This window comes from Rana temporaria, chromosome 4 (assembly GCF_905171775.1).
Source record: "Rana temporaria chromosome 4, aRanTem1.1, whole genome shotgun sequence".
Taxonomy (NCBI): Eukaryota; Metazoa; Chordata; class Amphibia; order Anura; family Ranidae; genus Rana; species Rana temporaria.
This window is the reverse complement of record NC_053492.1, coordinates 360,932,306-360,952,296: the sequence shown is the minus strand read 5'-3', so window position 1 is coordinate 360,952,296 and position 19,991 is coordinate 360,932,306. Positions and strand designations below refer to the sequence as shown.

At 43.0% G+C, this 19,991-nt stretch overlaps 1 protein-coding gene across 1 annotated transcript in view; it reads left to right on the top strand.

Moving 5' to 3' along the window:
- The window catches only part of SYNE1 (spectrin repeat containing nuclear envelope protein 1), a 595,717-nt gene that overhangs the window by 75,926 nt on the left and 499,800 nt on the right, over nt 1–19,991 (top strand). Inside the window, exons 9-11 of the mRNA XM_040350885.1 lie at nt 9,854–9,961; nt 11,521–11,658; nt 15,305–15,469. Coding sequence (XP_040206819.1) covers nt 9,854–9,961; nt 11,521–11,658; nt 15,305–15,469 — 411 coding nt within the window. The remainder of the gene's footprint in view (nt 1–9,853; nt 9,962–11,520; nt 11,659–15,304; nt 15,470–19,991) is intronic.

Below are 19,991 nucleotides of genomic sequence, written 5' to 3'. Positions count from 1 at the left end.
CGCCGCACTTCTACATGAATCTGGCCCATTCTCTGTAACCTGTTCACAAATAAGGCAAGTGTAACAATGGAGTTGATGTTGCATGTCTTTGTATATACAGTATCATACATTCAATTGGACTACTTACTGCTACAGTGGTTACTGTTTTTGTGGCAACTCAGTGTTTGTTCTATAATTATATGATTTATAGAGAACATCTTTAGGAAGGAGTATTTGTCCTCTGTGGATCATTAAAAGATACATTAGTTCCAGAAGAAACAAACCAGTTGCGTGTCACAGTGAATGAGAGACTATTTAAAACATCCTGGAGTTTTCCCTGGTTGGAGCTCATCCAGCCATTCTCTTTAATTAATTGATACTCATTAAAAAAAATAAAGTGTGCTGGCAGACTTGGTGTGCAGGATATAAATTAAAATGTAATGTGCCTTGTTCCTGCAAGGAACATTGCAGGTACAACTAATATGTTACTGTTTTAAGGCTATTGTGGGCATAAAATGTTTACTCCCTACATGAACACTGTTTTTGTAAATGTGTTATGTGGGTGTGATTTTTTTTTTTTTTTATTACAAAGTTTTAAAGCCTTTTTGGTAATCGTACTTTGGCTCTATAGACAAAGGATTGCTTTACAGCCATTCAATATCAGTCTTTTTCATTTGTTGATACAGGCGATTAGACCCAGATTAATTAGGTGGAAGCGGAACAGATTAGCGAAAACAACACTGTGGGCACAATTCACTACAGGTTATGGAATGCGATATGACGATCACGTGACTGCTTAACCACTTAATCCCCAGATCATTATGCAGCTAAAGGACCAGGCCCCTTTTTGCGATTCGGCACTGCGTCGCTTTAACTGACAATTGTGCGGTCGTGCGATGTGGTTCCCAAACAAAATAGACATTCTTTTTTTTCCCCACAAATAGAGCTTTCTTTTGGTGGTATTTGATCACCTCTGTGGTTTTTATTTTTTTGCGCTATAAACAAAAATAGAGCGACAATTTTGAAAAAAATGCAATATTTTTTACTTTTTGCTATAATAAATATCCCCCAGAAATATGCGTATACGTATTCTTCTACATATTTTTGGTTTGCACAAAAGTTATAGCGTTTACAAAACAGGGGATAGTTTTATGGCATTTTTTTAATATATTTTTTTACTAGTAAAGACGGCGATCAGCGATTTTTTTTCGTGACTGCGACATTATGGCGGACACATCGGACACTTTTGACACTATTTTGGGACCATTGTCGTTTATACAGAAAACATTCCTCTAGAAATGCCTTGATTACTGTGAAGATGACACTGGAAGTGAAGGGGTTAACCTGTAGGGGGCACTAAAGGGGTTAAGTGTTCCCTAATGTGTGTTTCTTACTGTAGGGGGGTGTGGCTGGGCGTGTGACGTCACTGATCGTCGTTTCCTATGACAGGGAAAAGACGATCAGTGACAGGCTCACTAGGAAGCATGGGGAGAGGTTTGTTTACACTTACCTCTCCCCGTTGTTCAGCTCTGTGACCGGATCGGGTCCCGCGGTCACAGGCTTCTTAAAGGGAACGTACCTGTACGTCCATATGCTCAGCCGTGCCATTCTGCCAACGTATTTAGTCGTGCGGCGGTCCTTAAGCGGTTAATGCGTGCGATAATGAAAATGTCAATTCACTATTGTTTGTATGCAGTATTTACCGGAAACACCAAAAACGATCATTGAATACCGCATTAAGAAGGCATTAAAGTCAATTCTCAAAGGGAAATAAATAAATGCATGCTGTAATTAAAGTGATTGTAAACCTAGTTACCTATAGGTAAGCCTATAATAAGGCTTACCTGTAGGTACTGGAAATACCTCCTAAACCTGCACTGTTTAGGAGATATTTACCATATACGCTTGTGCCGACGTCGTCAGCGAATGTGCACTGAAGTATACTCACGGGGCCCTTTATTATGGTCTGCAGTAGACCCCCTTTTCTGCCGTTTTGGGGCCACCTCACAGTGAACGTCAGGGCCTGGTCGCAATTGTGACCTTTGCGACCCTGGAATTTCCACCACTGTTGTCAGTAGGACTGTGAATGGTGTCAGTCAGTAGAGCAGTGGACGGCATCAGTATGACAGGGAACATTGTCAGTAATCCAGTGGATGTGTTCAGTAGGACAGTGGATGGTGTCAGTATGGCAATGAATGGAGTCAGTAATTTTTTTTTTTTTTTTTTGTATTGTTTTTTTCCATTTAATTATTTTTACCTTTTTTTTTACCTTTTTTTATTATTATTATTTTTTTTAGGAGCCCCATTGGGGGTTTTGGTGAAATATCATGGGTCTAAACAGGCCTCTGATGTATCTCCATCTCTGCTGCCTCAGCTGCACAGAATGAAAGGTCAGGAATAGCTCTGTACAGAGCTTCCCCTTCATTCACAAACTGACCAACAGTTTACTATGCTTCTGTTATGCATAGACATAAGAGTGATCAGTGCCGATCACTGATTGTGTCCTTTCAGAAAAGAATAGGGCTGGCAAATTACATATTTACCGGCCCGTTACCCTGCTATGCCATCCTGAAAACATCCCTCACAGCAGCCGGCAGGAGAGAGGAGAGGGAAAGCCATCAACGCTGTGGGTGGAGGAGAGGACAGGGCAGCCCATGGGGGCCCTGAGGTGACAGGAGAAAAAAAACCTGGATAGGGGGGGTGGCATATAGTGGAACCAATCCCTTCCACTTTCCTCCGATTTCAATGGCTGCAAGAAAAAAATGGAGTGCACCCCCGCCACCCCTCCTATCCAGGTGTAGAACCAAATATGACAAGAGAGCCATCATAGTTACACTTCTGTTCAGAGCCTAACTGTAACCAAAATCAGAAACACAAAAACCAGCACGCGGGACATAACTTACTGTCCATAATTGACTGTGTCCATAGGATATGTCCCTTTTGTTGATTCCTCTGCTGTACGTAATAATTCTCTCTTCCTGTTCTGACCCCCAGCCACCATCATCCTTGCCGCTGTAATTTTCCAGTGCTGTGCGGCTAAATACATATATTTGTAAATTATTACATTATTACATATTACATTGGTGGTGTAAATTATGTCCCTTGTGCTGATTTTTCTGTTTTTGTCTGCACTTAGCTGGCAATTTTTTTTTGCATTCAGCTGTCAGCGGGAACCCTGCTGACAGCTGATGACTCATCGATTGTTAAGGATGCGGCGGCCCGCTTCCAAGCCCCCTCCTTAGCAACCAGCTATATATAGTGTTTGAAGTTCAGTTCAGTCACTTTTTTGTGTAAAAACTGGATGTCAGTGGATATGAAAACGGATGTTAAAATTGACATCCGTATCCGTTTTTTTTACCCAAAAAAAAAAGAACGCCCGTGTGAAACCAGCCTATCTGTATCTGTATATGTATCTGATGCTTTACCCCATCAATGCAACAGTAGAAGCAGGATATATTAGTAACTTCCTCCCTCCCAGGTGATAAGTTGTGACTCCCTTTACCTATATCTTGCTAAAATGGAGAAGTGGTAGCCAGAGCTATCCTTTGTGTTGTTAACAGGATATTCGTATGTAGGAACTGTGCCATGCAGGTCAAAATGGAAAAAAGAGAGCAATGTATTGTAACTGAATTGTATGTCATGCCAGCAGATCAGTCTCCTGTACAGTTTTGTTCATCATGTGTTTACATCACAAGTGGCACCCAATAATGTACAGCTTCTGTAAAAAGACATTATAATCCTTTTGTATCAGATCATGACTTCACATTTTAGCCGTCTTCACTTTCATCTAACAAAATGTAAAGGTTACCATATGGTGACTCAGTCTGAGCAAATGGTACCCACCCGCCAGGAGCATCAAACAGATGGCAGTGACCAAGGTGTAATTATCCAGCCTGCCCAGATAAACAAATCACCTTCTGCAACATTTTTTTACAGAAATAAACACTAATGTGTTATATGTTCAAATACGTGTTTACATTGCCTATTATTTGAAATGCAACTAATATGGTGGATAACATTAATGAGAACCTAAGTGTTCCAGTATTTTTAATCGTTCTGTAGGAGGTTTTGAATGATCGTCTCTCGTCCCTTTTTAGTTAGTAGAACATGTTGCTAAGCAACTTTGGCCACCATATGAGAGGAAAATTACCCTATCCACGCTGAAAGCATAGCATCTGATTTCATACACTTTGCTAGAAATAACATACGTGGCTTTCAACGCTATAAAATAATTCACATACTTTGAAAGGGAATACTGTATATTGCAATGCTCAACGCTAAATCCATACCTCCCAACTGTCCCTGATTTGGAGGGACTGTCCCTCATTTAGAACAAAGTCCCTTCGTCCCTCTGTCCTCCCCAATTGTCCCTCATTTTGGTCTGATCTATATAATTGTATATAAAATGCACTATTTATCGATTAAAAAGTGTTTCCCAGTGCTAAACCTTTCATCCAATTTCTAAATCACTTTGTAAATTCTAAAAGCCAATATAAAGGAATAATAGTGGTAAAAAAGAACTTGTGTGTTTTACCAAACATTTTTGTACACTTCTCCTTTAAGGGGGACATGGCGGGGGGTGTGTCCTATGCCTACATACTTGCTAATAGGTGTCCCTCGTTCTCATATCAGAAAGTTGGGAGGTATGTAAATCTAATCTAGCCTAATGAGCAGTGTTGCCAACCATCTATATTTTTACGGACAGTTCGTAAAAATGGGCACTTTTTTCCACTATTCGTAAATGTCTGTGGTTGCGGGAATGTGCCAGTAAAAATAGCCGAGATCGGTTCAGCTTGGAACTGCGCATGGAGATTGGAGGCAGGGGGTGATTTCTAGGCAGGGGGTGATGGTGGCTGCGGTGGCACCACAGAGGGGGGTGGAGGCAGGGGAATATTGGAAGCAGGGGGTGATTGGAGGCAGGGGGTAATTGGAGGCAGGGGGTGTTGATGGCACTGCAGAGGGGGATGGTAGCACCGCAGAGGGTGGGGAACGGAGACAGAGGTTGTTGGTGGCACCGCAGAGGGGGATGGAGGCAGGGGACGATGAAGGCAGGGGGTGATTGGAGGCAGGGGGCCTGGGGGAGATTGGAGGTAGATTGGAGGCAGGGGGAGATTGTGGCACCGCAGAGGGGGTGAAGGCAGGGGGTGTTGGTGGCAGAGGGGGATGGAGGCAGGGGGTGATGTGAGTAAATAATTTGCCCTTATTATATCGAAAATAACAAAAATATGTTTTTTTACCTTAATATCTACCTTAAATCACATTCCTATTTGCCTAGCGTACTTGTTTGTAGCCTAAATACTGCCAGTAAATTAAGGGTGTCGTGCCATTAAATTTTAATCCGGTAGGTTGGCAACACTGGTTCTGAGGCCGCTTCAGTCCCACACTGAGCTGAGTAGGTGTGTGCAGAAGAGGCAGCTGACAACGGAAGCCCCATAGTAAGTCTATGGGTGATGAAACTTCTCAGGCATTTCCCAGAAGTTGTCGGTTCTCTCCTGCACACAGCATCCGCTGCTAGAGACCGGCCCGGATTGGCTTCAGAAAGGGTATGAACAGAATGTAAAGGTATGTGTATTGTCTTCTTTACAGGGCTAGATAGATTTGTTTTAGAATGTGGCTGCGAGTAGGTTTAGAGTTAGTTAGGTTTTGGGTGAACCTCTACTTTAACTGCCTAAGCCAGGGGTGCCCAACCTTTTGAAGAGCGAGGGCCACTTAAGCAACTTGGTAACCAGTCAAGGGCCACAATGAGCGGAGTGGGCGGATGACAGGTCGCGGCTACTCTATAGGCCCTCCTATCCGCCCAGATGAAAGGGGATGAATTCTCTTCTGTTTTTCGGATTGGAGGTAGGCGGGAGTAAACGGACATCTGTTGTTCTATAGAGGTGAACTAAGGGTCCCATTTGGTCAGGCCGATTATGTGAAAAGGGCCTAAGACTGCTTTCACACTGATGTGCTGCGGTTTACCCACACCGCAGGTGCAGCGTAGTGCACATGTCTATCCTGTGGGTTAGCTGAACTGTGCCATAGACTCCACCTGTGGCAAAAGCCAGTGCTGCTCTGCAGCCGCTTTCTTCCTCTACCACCAGCTTCATTCACAACACTGATGCTGTGGTATGGCAGGTCTGCAACCTGCGATCTGGGCTTGCCAACCCTCCATTCCAGAGAAGGAGGTCGCGGGCCACATCAGAGGGCTCCGCGGGCCACAAGCTATAGTTTTTTTATATAGACTACTGTATTTTACTTTGGCAGTAGTCAATAATATATGTATTTGTGGTAATTGAAAGGTTTTTCCTCAAGCTCCATCTTCTAAATGATTCTTATCCCACTGTTATTTAGACAAGTAGAAGCCTGTCCCTCCATAACACTCCCATGGGTAGTGTTGGACTGGGCTAACTGGGACCCACTATAGCAGTGGTTCTTTAGAAACGTTTCTGAGTCATGAACACCATTACGAATCTGATGAAAGCTATGAACCCCCTCCCCAGAAATATTCACATAAACACAACCTTGCATACAATTTGATTGCCTCATACATAATTGACATACACAAAGTTTGATTAACCACTTGCCCAGACCAATTTTTAGTTTTCAGCGCTGTCGCACTCTGAAGGACAATTGCGCGGTCATGCAACACTGTACCCAGATTGGTGGTGTTTGATTACCTCTGCGTTTTTTTGCACTATAAACAAAAATAGAGCGTACATTTTGAAAAAAAAACAATATTTTTTACTTATTGATTTAATAAATATCACAATTAAAAAATATATATATATATTTTTTTTTTCCTGAGTTTAGGCCGATATGTATTCTTCTTCATATTTTTAGTAAAAAAAAATCGCAATAAGCGTATATTGATTAGTTTGCGCAAAAGTTATAGCATCTACAAAATAGGGGATAGATTTATGGCATTTTAATTTATTTTTATTTTTTTACTAGATCTGTGTTCCTCTGTACTGGGAACACACATCGGTCTCCTCTCCTCTGACAGGACATGGATCTGTGTGTTTACACACACATATCCACGGGCCTGCTATGATCGCGGGCAATCGTGGGTGCCCAGTGGACATCATGGGTCCTGAGCGACGCACGCCCCCTTGACGGCCGGGAAACCCAGGACGTCATATGATGTCCACCCGGAGGGAGGGAAGGTTCCTGCCGACGTCATTTTACAATGACTCGGTAAGGAACAGGTGAAAGTAAACAATTTTAACAAATACAAACTCCTGTTCATGTAAAAAGTAATAGCCACTCATTACAAAAATAAAATACAATCATCTTGTGCGAATTAAACAAAACAATCTTAATTTTGTTCAAATCTACTACTACTACTAGTGTACTACTACAACTATTACTAAAAAATTATAATTAGCACTTGCTATCATGTGGCACGAGATGGTTTGTGTGCAGAGAACAATGATACAAGTTTAAATGGTAAACATTTGCCACAGATGGGATGTTTATTGGTTGGCGATATAAGCAGTGGTGGGGTACATTTACTTTCAAGGTGAAACCATTGACTGGGACAAGGGGGAGGTCTGTATAGTACTTTTTTATTTTGCAGACCCTCACGAACCCCTGAAACCCCTGTCCATGGACCCCAAATTAAGAACCCCTGCACTAGAGGAATCAAGAGCCAGTACCATGCACAGTGCGCTGTAGAACAAAGTTGGTGGGAGTGTGGTAAATAGGAATGACCATTACCATTGCCAGCTTTTTCCAAGTCAGTGTAGAAATGGGCTAATTTGGAGGAAATCATTTTTTTACAAACGTTTTGATTTTGTTTTTCAGTAGCAGAACAGCTGACCCTTCCAGCAATCTGCTGCTATAATTCAAATGCTCAAGATCAACAGAGACAGTTATAAAACTACTGTTGTAACAAACATGTTACAAATGACTTGACAGACTGCGTGCATGTAACATAAGTTTGTTATAGACTGTGCATATGTTATAAAAGACTGTAATGCCGCGTACACACGGCCGTTTTTTGGGTTCTAAAAAATTACGTGTTTTTTTATGTCATTAAAAACTATCGTGTGTGGGCTCCAGAGCATTTTTCATGATCTAAAAAATGGCCATTAAAAATTTCGAACATGCTCTATTTTTTCACAACGTTTTTAACGTTGTCGTTTTTAAGGTTGTAAAAAATGGTCGGGTGTGGGCTTTAACGACGTGAAAAAAACATGCATGCTCAGAAGCAAGTTATGAGACGGGAGCGTCGTTCTGGTAAAACTAGCGTTCGTAATGGAGTAAGCACATTCATCACGCTGTAACAGACTGAAAAGCGTGAATCGTCTTTTACTAACACAAAATCAGCAAAAGCAGCCCCAAGGATGGCACCATCCGAATGGAACTTCCCCTTTATAGTGCCGTTGTACGTTTTGTACGTCACCGCGCTTTGCTAGAGCATTTTTTTTTCACGATCGCGTGTAGGCAAGGCCGTTTTAATGATCGAGTTTAAATTTTTTTTTCTAGACCCTTAAAAACTTAATTTTTTAGAACCCAAAAAACGGTCGTGTGTACGCGGCATCAGAGACTGTTTGCATGTCACTGCTACATACTATTCTCATGTACCAAAAGTCTGTCATAGATCGCTTGCTTGTTAATGCACATCTTTGTTCTCCCATTGACATAGAAGCTGCCCTGGTGAGAGTCAAAGCCACACTAATTTCAATTTTTGTTTTAAAATTACATCCTGTCACCGGAGCATGAGTGCAGTGTTACCATAATGACAGTGCAGTACTCTAGTGTTTCTCAACTCCAGTCCATAAGGCACCCCAACAGGTCATATTTTCAGGATTTCCCTCAGATAAAACAGCTGGGGTAATTACTAAGGCAGTGGAACTAATCAATTTCACCTTGTGCAAAATAATGGAAAGCCTGAAAACATGACCTGTCGGGGCGCTTTGAGGATTGGAGTTGACAAACACTGTTCTAGGGAAGTGATTTATTTTTTTATTGCAATATACCGCTATTTGCTTATACTGTCATGATGGCTGTGTAAACAATCATTTCCGACAGTTCTTGGCTGCATTCCTGTAGCCATTGAGAACTACTACGATCTCTGTGATTGACTACAGCTATCACATGGTACAGGGAATCAGTGCTTGGCTCTGCACCATGTGATCTCTGTGATCAATCACAGGGATCATGGTAGTTCTTAATGGCTGTATGAATGACGAACACGTGGTACCAGGCGGGGCACCACCTCTCGGTACATAGATTGGTCATCAGGGGCGCAGATCTGGGAGGATGTATGGGTACGGACTCCCAGATCGATGTTTGTTCCAGTTTGTATGCATTGGCCTGGTAGGAAGCAGTTAAGTAAATAACATAATACAGTACATCGCCCTTTTTCATAAACCACAGTTTGGTACTGCAATAGATCGTAACTCTGTAACCACACACAGTTAGCTATATAAAATGCTAATAGGAAAACAACAAAAAAAAAAGAAAAAGGATCAGGATAAAACAATTCTCAAAGGAATTCATTTCTAACGGTGTATGTGTTGTTTGTTTGGGAAATTACATTCATTCATACAAAAATTAAATGCTAAAAGCAAACAAGATATTTAAGTACTTTTGGTCGCCATCCGTCAAGTCATCGAATGTACTAATGAGAATTTTCATACAAATGTTTGTACAAATGTTCATAAATCTACTACTTTTTGGCTAGCTTTAGCCGTTTCTAACAAGATGTCCCAGTATGCTTCTAGATGTGACTTACTGTAGCTGAAGGTTGTGTTAGTGTTTAAGCTCAGGTTTATTAACACTCCTGGGGCCAACTACAGGAGCCCACCAAAGGATACAATCTGTATCTTCTTTATGATAATACTCCTTTGAGGATGTTTATAATATGATTGTTTTATGCTTTTGGCAGAAGGAAGAGAGACTGAAGCTTCGAGATTTAAAAGTTTGGATTGAACAGTTTGAACGGGACATCACCCGAGCGCAAACAGTAGAAAGCAGCTTACAGGACAGATATCAGGTATAAGAATATGCCTCTATTATCTTGATCTATCTGAAATTGCCATTGCATATGTCTGTATTCTGCTAAGTTAAAATGATTAAATGAGCACTCTATAGTCAATGCATTATGACAGAACTTTTTTTACTCTGCATGTTTTATTGCTATGTAGTGAGATTTATCTCCACTTCCTAGGCAACACAGGGGACACCTACAGCTTTAAAACATGTCGTTTTTTATTTGAAAGAGTTAGGTCTTTATTGCTGTCTCTGTCCACAATATGAATTTGTAAGTTCACCTTTATGTTCTTGAAATGAGGTATTCAACAAATATACAAATTAGGTTGAGTATTTAGCAGTGCTCACATTTTTTTTTTTGGGGGGGGGGGGGGGCACAAACAAACTGAAAAAAAAACAAACCATCAATTGCAGCCTTACTGTGCCTATAAAACACAGCTATTCTGCCCATCAATTGCTGCCACTGTGCCCATCAAACGCAGCCACTGTGCCCATCACATGCAGCCACTGTGCCCATCAAACGCAGCCACTGTGCCATCAAGTTCAGCCACTGTGCCATCAAACGCAGCCACCCGCCCATCAAACGCAGCCACTGTGCCATCAAACACAGCCACTGTACCCATGAATTGCCACCACTGTGCCCATTAAACATAGCCACTGTACCCATAAATTGCCACCACTGTGGCCACTAAACGCAGCCACTGTGCCATCAAACGCAACCACTGTGCCATCAAACGCAGCCACTATACCCATAAATTGCTGCCACTGTGCCGTCAAACACAGCTACTGTAACCATCAATTGCTACCAGTTTGCCCCATCAATTGCCACCAGTTTGCCCCATCAATTGCCACCAGTTTTCCCCATCAATTACCACAGGTTTGCCCCATCAATTGACACGAGTTTGCCCCATCAATTGACACCAGCTTGCCCCATCAAATGCTGCCAGTGTGCCCCCCCCCCCCAGCCTGGCACTTACCTGTCTCGGGTCAGCGCTACACGCTCCCTCCGAGTCCTCGTTGTCTTCTTCCATCCTCTTCTCCTATGATTGGATGCCTGATAGGTGACAGGTAACAGCTTCAGCCAATCAGGTTACAGGTAACCAGACCCGGTGCACCTGATTGGCTGAGAGGCGGGTCAGTGTTAGGGAAGCGATTTATTTGGGTCCCTAACACAGCACTGTGTAAACAGTGAATGCACAGCAGTGCGCCCGCTGTTTAACAATTTGGAAGCCCATGGCTCTAATCAGGATGCCTATTAGAGCCGACGGCTCTAATCAGGCACTACCAAATACACCTCTGCCGTTGTAATTCAGATGCCCGGTGCCCGACAGGGGGGCGGACACCTGAATAGGGGCTGGCAGCAGTGACAATAAATAGATTCATGCAATGCATAAATCTATCTATTGTTGATTGAGGGGTGCAGGAGAGAGGGGTGATGCTCCTGCGCCCTCTATGGATGCACCGTCACTGGTAATGAGTATTTCTTTTTTTTCTTAGTTTTAGTTTTAATTTTTATTGTATTTGTTTCTTAAATGCACTCTTTATCATTGTTTGTTCTTGTAGACATTTAAACAATACAGAGTCCAGTATGAAATGAGAAAGAAGCAAGTTGAAAGTGTTCTTCAGCCATTGAGCAAAGATGGAAAATTATCACTTGATCAGACAATGCTGAAGCAAGCCTGGGATAAAGTTTCAGCAAGGGTATGTAATGTATATGTATCGGGTTATTGATGCACTTGGCCTTGTTTGTTATCTTTTTTCCACATTCTCATTTTATGTTGATATACTAGAAAAATACTTAATTTGTTTACGTGAATAGCATGTTCAGCAAAGTGAGCTGACATCTGTCCTAAATGGGATATAATGAACGCACTTGGCATTTATGTAGTGAGCAGCCATCAAAGTACCCCCAGGCTCCAATGTTACCATCTTCCCAACACTCCTGTTTTGCACTCTTAAAGTGACATGTTGCAAGGAAGTATGGGGTGGGGTCACAATTCATGACCTAACAAAGAAAATGCCTTTTTGCCTGGCAGTAATTGACTTAAAGTGGATGTAAACCCTCACATATACCCAGTGAAGTGAACCGCCCCAGATGATACACAGGGATGAACCAAATCTCCATACATAAGTTTTACATGTATTGCTGTATTCTTTAGAATTCTTACACAGTGTTAGAATTTTCACCTCCTCAAAAACACCTCATGGCTTTTTTTCTTAGGGGCGGCACAACAACCATTTTTCTGGTCGACTGGTGGCACTCCCACCCCTCTGCTCCCGCTCGGTCAAGTGACCCGCAACCCGAGCCCCCCAGGGGGTCTTTTGCGGGCAGTCGGTCATCCAGCCCCACACTTACCCCATCTAGGGTCCGGGCTGGCAGCGCTCCTATGGGCAATGGGTGGTGGTCAGGCTTCTCCTCTACCTCCTCTGCATCACGACGTCCTTCTTTTGCCATGCGTCTCCTCCCTCCTCCACCTAAGTGTCCAATAGGATCGCCTGTCGTTTCAGCCAATCGTGTGACGAGTCTCAGGACCCACTTCCTGATTGGCTGGGAGGAGGATCAGTGTGAGAATAGCAAATAATAATTTGCTATTCTAACACACCTCAATGGGCTCAGAGAGCAGTGCTCTGCGCCTCAAGCCCATCCTTTTTTAAAGCCTATTAGAGCCTCTGGCTCTAATCACGTGCTCCGCCTATTGGAATCTATGCGTCCAGTGTCCTGCATATAGATCAGGGGGACGGACGCATGTATAGGGGGGCAGCGCCACTAATGGACGGGCCACCACTGGAAACAGGCATCTTTTTTTCTGATTTACGTAGCATACAGTGCTTGCCATTTTACTGAGTGCTAATGTGATGAGAACAAACATCTCTTACAGCATGGTACATTTGGTTAATTACTCTCACCTGGAAAGCAGTAGACTGAAAGACCTGGGGATTCTGGGATGTTTTTTCTTCACAGGAAGAAACTACATATCCCAGAACCTACCTATCCTCAGTTCTTAGACTACTGATGGAGGTCAGGCATTATTCTGTGCAGTGCCATGGAGCATTCCTCATATTTCAAACAAGCAGAAATTTCTTACATTGGAATGTAAAGATTTACTCTACTATAGGCTGCATGCACAGTGCAAAAGAAGACACTATGGGCCAGATTCATAAAGAACTGCGGCGGCGTAACGTATCGTCTTTACGTTACACCGCCGCAAGTTTTCAGCGCAAGTGCCTGATTCACCAAGCACTTGCGTGTAAACTTACGGCGGTGTAACGTAAAGCCATCCGGCGCAAGCCCGCCTAATTCAAATGGGGCGTGTACCATTCAAATTAGGCGCGTTCCCGCGCCAAACGTTCTGCGCATGCTCTGTGTGAAAATTTCCCAACGTGCATTGCGCGAAATGACGTCGCCCGACGTAATGTTTTGAATGGCGACGTGCGTAACATACTTTCGTATTCCCGGACGTCTTACGCAAAAAAAAGAAAATTGAAATTCGACGCGGGAACGACGGCCATACTTTAACATGGCTCGTCTAAAGTTAAGCCATGAAAAAGCAGGCCTAACTTTGCGACGGGAAAAACCGACTAGCGACGACGTAACGAACGCGCGTACCTTCATGGATCGCTGTAAAACCTAATTTGCATACCCGACGCTGGAAAACGATGCAAACTCCACCCAGCGGCGGCCGAAGTATTGCATCCTAAGATCCGAAGGCGTACGCCTGTCGGATCTTAGCCAAAAGCCGTTGTATCTTTGTTTGTGAATGACAAATAAAGATACGACGCGGCTAATTTAAAAGTACGCCGGAGTATCAGCATCTTGTTTAGGCAAAAGCAGGAAGGTTTATAATGCATTTTACATTTTACAACAGGGGGGAAGAGCTAGGCATAGTTATTTTGGAAGTCTATTGGAAGGATATCTCTTCCACAGCCACCAGTTTCAGAAATATATTAGATTTGGAATACTCTTATACAGTTTTAATGAGTTGGTATCTGACCCCTGCTCGCATATCTAAATATGTCCCTGGACAATCTCCTCTCTGCTTTAGGGGCTGTGGACGAGAGGGTATGATGGTACATATATGGAGGACATGTCCAAAGGTACAGAGACTGTGGATTAGGTTTACACGCTAATAAATACAGTCCTCCACTGTAATGTACGAAAAGATCCAGTTGAGGCCTTATTGAACAAGCCTATCCAGGCTGTACATCTAAAAACAGCAAAATGAATTGCATTCATATTCAGTGCCACTAAACAAACTATTGCCCACTCCTGGAAGTCCCCTTTACTGAACTTTCAGGAAATCAAAACTTGTCTAAACGGCATGATGGTCAATGAAAAGTTGACAGCTATATCGGAAGACAAACATGACCAGTTTTTGGAAATCCACGCCATGGATAGATTACTTGCAACTCAATCCCAAAGCGTTACATCTCTGACTTTTACCCCTAATGTTGTATAGCGTTGGATAACCTCAACATAGCATCCCCGGAGTTCCGTCCCCCCTTTCTTCCCCCTCTTTAATTGTATCCCTCTCTGTACTTTACGTCCCCCTTTTTCTTCTACTCTTTCCCCTCTCCCTTTTGTTTTTTCTTTTTCCCGGCCTTTGATTTCCAAGAAGGCCTTAGGCTTTAAGCTTCACCTCTGTGTACACCCTAACCCCATTCCTCCTCATTTTGGATGACCAAGCAAATATGTGTTTACACGCACTAATGCCTTAGTATGAACCTTTATTACAGTTTTTAACCCACTTTCAGCAGGGTTCATTACATTGGATACCTGTTTTATTTAATGGTATATCTTATTACCCAAATATGAGGTTTCTCGTTTTACACTATTTTCGACACATTTGCTGACTCATTCATTTGGGCATTTGGCACTTCCAATTCTCTCTCCATGCTATGGCCCTCCAAACTCTGTTATGAAGTACAATTCTTCTTATGTACCCATTCTGGTTTATTTTTGTACCGTAAACTTTAGTATACACTTCTGAAACCTGAACATTTTACAAGGCATACAACTTGTGTGTCAGAAAACTGAAGTATTTCTTTGCTGTTCTGGGTATAAATGTGTTGCTGTCAGATCCAATATAGTATAATATAGTACTAATATAATGCCTGACAAAGATACCTGACCTATTTGGAAAGCTTTAATTTTCAATTCCCCGAGTTGGCCAATAAGTGTTAACATTTAAATAATGGTAAACTGCTGATTCTTAAAATATAGGTCTAAGGCCCGTTACGTGTAGTAGATCACAGTGGTCAGAAAGATTTCCTTTTTTTGACTTGTATAAATACCATGAGCCTGGTAAAAGTATTAAGAATAATGATGTATCATGTGACTTTATTTCAGATTCTTGATTGGCATGTACAACTTGATAAATCCCTACCAGCTCCTTTGGGAACTATTGGCTCCTGGTTATATCGAGCAGAGGTTGCACTCAGGGAAGAAATTATCATTCAGCAATCTCATGACGAAACAGCAAATATTGTACACAGAAAACTAGAGCAACTCAAGGTAAATAACACATTATTATTTTCAGTACTAGTTGCACAAATAATAAAAACAAAAATGCTTGGAACTGTATCCCAATACTGGAACTGTATTGGGATCAAATGGGTTATGTCTTGTTTAAAGCCTCTTTTATCATCCACAGGTCATTAAAAAATAAGGCCCGGATTCTCAAACGAGTTACGCCGGCGTATCTCCAGATACGCCGTCGTAACTCTGAGTCCGAGCCGTAGTATCTATGCGCCTGATTCTTAGAATCAGTTACACATATATTTGTATTAGATCCGACCGGTGTAAGTCTCTTACGCCGTCATATCTTAACTGCATATTTACGCTGGCCGCTAGTTGGCGTGTACGCTGATTTACGCCTAGAAATATGTAAATCAGCTAGATACGCGAATTCACGAACGTAAGCCCGGCCGACGCAGTACAGATATGCCGTATACGTTAGGCTTTTCCTGGCGTAAAGTTACCCCTGCTAAATGAGGCGTACATGAGGCCTACCAATGTTAAGTATGGACGTCGTTCCCGTGTCGAATTTTGAAAATTTTACGCCGTTTGCGTAAGTCGTTCGCGAATAGGGCTGGGCGTCATTTACGTTCACGTCAAAAGCATTGGCTTCTTGCGGGTTAATTTGGAGCATGCACACTGGGATGCATTCACGGATGGCGCATGCGCCGTTCATAAAAAGCGTAATTTACGTGGGGTCACATAAAATTAACATAACACACGCCCACATCTACCACATTTGAATTAGGTGGGCTTACGCCGGCCTATTTACGCTACGCCGCCGCAACTTTCGTTTGAGAATACGGCACTTGCCTGTAAAAGTTGCGGAGGTGTAACGTAAATAGGATACGTTACGCCCGCAAGTGGATGTAAACCCTCCATACACCCAGTGAAGTGAACAGCCTCAGATGATACAGGGATTAACCAAATCTCCCTACATAGGTTTTATATGTATATCTGCTGTCTTCACATTCATATACTGTTTAGAAAGTTGAGATTTTTTTGAGATTTTCTTTTCCTAGTTAACACAGAGTGTGATGTCTGGACATACAGCCAAGATAGTTAACATTGCTGATTGGAGGAAAGGCACACACCCCCTCTCATCATAGGCAGAGACTCTCAGAGCAGTTTTGTAATAGGAGCTGCTCTCTGCTACTCTATTTTAGCAACCTCCTTTGACAAAAGATTCAGGCTGCTTTTGTCTAAAAGGTCAAAAAATGTGTCAGGAGTTCTCAGGCTGATAACAGAGGAACCGTTCAGAAGAGAGAGAGCTATAAGACTTAGCTCATTGAAAAGAGATAACAAATTACTGCAGATCTACGTGCCCAGCTTAAATTTCATGAATCGGGTTTACATCCACTTTAAAGCGGAGCTCCACCCTAAAGTGGAACTCACGCTGATCGGAACCCACCCCCCCTCCGGTGTCACATTTGACACCTTTCAGGGGGGAGGGGGGTGCAGATACCTGTCCAAAGACAGGTATTTGCACCCACTTCCGGCCACACGTCTCGGGCAAAAGACGGGTCTGTCCCCCGTTGTGTGCTGGGAACACTCGGCTCCCAGCACACAGCATGTGAGCCAATCAGCAGCGCAGCGTGACTCGGGCATGCGCTTCACTTCCTGGTTCCCTCACCAAGGATGGAGGGGGGAGCAGCAGGGTGACGAGCGATCGGTCATCCTCTGCTGCGGACGGCGCTGGACTCCAGGACAGGTAAGTGTCCTAATATTAAAAGTCAGCAGCTGCAGTATTTGTAGCTGCTGGCTTTTAATATTTTTTTTTACTGGCACATCCGCTTTAAGTACTTGAATCAGAGACCAAGAACAAGCATGCTGTAAAGTGTCAGAATTCATTGAGGTTGATTTACCAAAGTCAAATAGGCTGTTCACTTTGCGCTTTGTAGAGGAAAGCTTAGAGAATGAGACAAAGGCCTTCTGACACTCAGGCCCCGTACACACGACCAAGTTTCTCGGCAGAATTCAGCCAGAAACTCGATCGGAGCTGTATTCTGCCGAGAAACCCGGCCGTGTGTACACTTTCGGCCGAGGAAACCGACGAGGATCTCGTCGGGCCAAATAGAGAACATGTTCTCTATTTCCTCGTTAGTCAACAAGGAAAGTTGGCTCGCCGAGATCCTCGGCGGCTTCACAAGGAACTCGACGAGCAAAACGATGTGTTTTGCTCGTCGAGTTTCTTGGCCGTGTGTACAGGGCCTAAGTTCTGGGACAAATTATTTTGAAAAGTGAACAGCGTATTTACCTTTAGTAAATCAAACCCACTATCTCTAAACTTGTTTGGGGGTCAGAAACTCAGACTGCATTAAAAACGAAGCATCTGCATGAAAGCCAGGGAACTAGCCATCTCTAAAGGAAAGTCAACAATGGCAGGCTCCATTGTTCTCTCATGACAAATTCCTTTTAATTTGGTATAGTGCTTTAATAAATTCTCTTTTTTTATTATTATTAGCTGATAAATGGCCAAAAATGTATTATTTTTTGACTTGCTGAAAACAATAATTAAAACTTTTTTTTAAGAGGAGGTCCTAACTTAATGTGATTTTTTTTACATTTGATTTCTTTTGTTTTTGGGCTTGTTCCTAAGCTCAGACCCCCCCCCCCTCCCCCTGCTGCTTAGAAGATGCTCCTGGCTTGTGCTGTGTGCATCCATAAACACACACAGGGGTTGATTTACTAAAACTCTGCATGGTAGGCAAGTTTTTTAAATTAAGATTTGACAAGCTTTGGAGGCTGGTTGGTTTCTTTGCAGAACTGCACCAGATTTTGCACTCCCTAGTTTTAGTAAATCAATCCCACAGTGCCCAGCAAGTTACTCCTTTGCTACCTCTTCCTTACAACAATTTGCCAGTTGCAGCTGTTGCTGTGTCTGTCTGTGCAACATAAGGAAAGAAGCACAGTGACAGCTACAACTGAAGCCTCGTACACACGACCGAGGAACTCGACGGGCGAAACACATAGTTTTCCTCGTCGAGTTCCTTGTTAGGCTGTCGAGGTACTCGACAAGGCAAGTTTCTCCATTCCCGTCGAGGAAAAAGAAGTCATGCTCTCTTTTTGGCTCGTCGAGTTTCTCAACAGTTTCCTCTACGAAAATGTACACACGACCGGTTTCCTCGGCAAAAAAATATCTCCCAGCAAGTTTCTTGCTGGTTTTTGCCGAGAAACTCGGTCGTGTGTACGGGGCCTGACAGCTTTGTTTGTTAATGATGATCACTTGATCAAGAACCACGCTGTTTGGTTTAAAGTCCTTAGTGTGAGGCCCTTATTTCCTAGTTCTCAGATGAGTGGTAGATTCATATTCTGTCTGTGTGGGAAATTGTGCTTGAGAACATTCAGCTGCAGATTGCCGGTGTGGAGAATTTAAGGGAAATGTATGGAACAGTTTCAGTAAATGCATATTTTGATTATTTATTGTAATGTAAGCCTTTACATTTTTTTAAAATGTTTTTTAAGTGTTTATATGCTTTCTCTTCCACAGTTATGGCATTGTATTAAATATTATGATTTTTAGGTTAGCCACAAAAGGGAGCTTCAGTGTAAATAATTTGTCTGTCTCTGTTAATTGCTTTACAAAATGTAACCCGGGGTCCAAATATGGCCCTTTGCTTGCCTTTGTCTGGCCCTCCCACTGATAATATAAACAATTCCTCACAATGACACCAATGACAGGGTACTGTTCCTCCCACTGACACAGATAGGACACTATTCTTCCCACTAAGATAAATTATTGGGCAGTATTCCTCCCACTGACACCAATTATGAGGCACTATTTCTCCAACTGTTACCAATGATGGGTCACTATTCCTCCCACTGACACCAATTACAGAGCACTATTCCTCCCACTGACGCCAATGACAGAGCACTATTCCTCCCACTGACACCAATGACAGAGCACTATTCCTCCCACTGACACCAATGACAGAGCACTATTCCTCCCACTGACACCAATTACAGAGCACTATTCCTCCCACTGACACCAATGACAGAGCACTATTCCTCCCACTGACACCAATGACAGAGCACTATTACTCCCACTGACACCAATGACAGAGCACACTTCCTCCCACTGACGCCACGGAGGGGACACTGTTCCTCCCACTGACACCAAATTAAAGGGCACTATTTCTACCATTGACACCAACAATGGGGCACTTTTCCTCTGACTTACACCAGTGATGGGCCACTATTCCTCCATCTACTAGGCACATGCATTATGTAATTGTTTAAATCCCAGTGAACACCAAGCCTGAGACATAGGGGTTTATTTACTAAAGCGGGAGAGTGCAAAATCAGGCTCACTTCTGCATAGAAACGAATCCGCTTCCAGGTTTTATTGCCAAACCCTAACTGAGGTAGCTGATGGCTACCATGCACACGTGTACCAGATTCTGAGTGCTCTGGCTTTAGTAAATCTACCCCATAGTCCAGGAGGATGCAATTAGTGGACCTCCAGCTGTTGCAAAACAACAAGTCCCATCATGCCTCTGCCTCTGGGTGTCGTCATTGT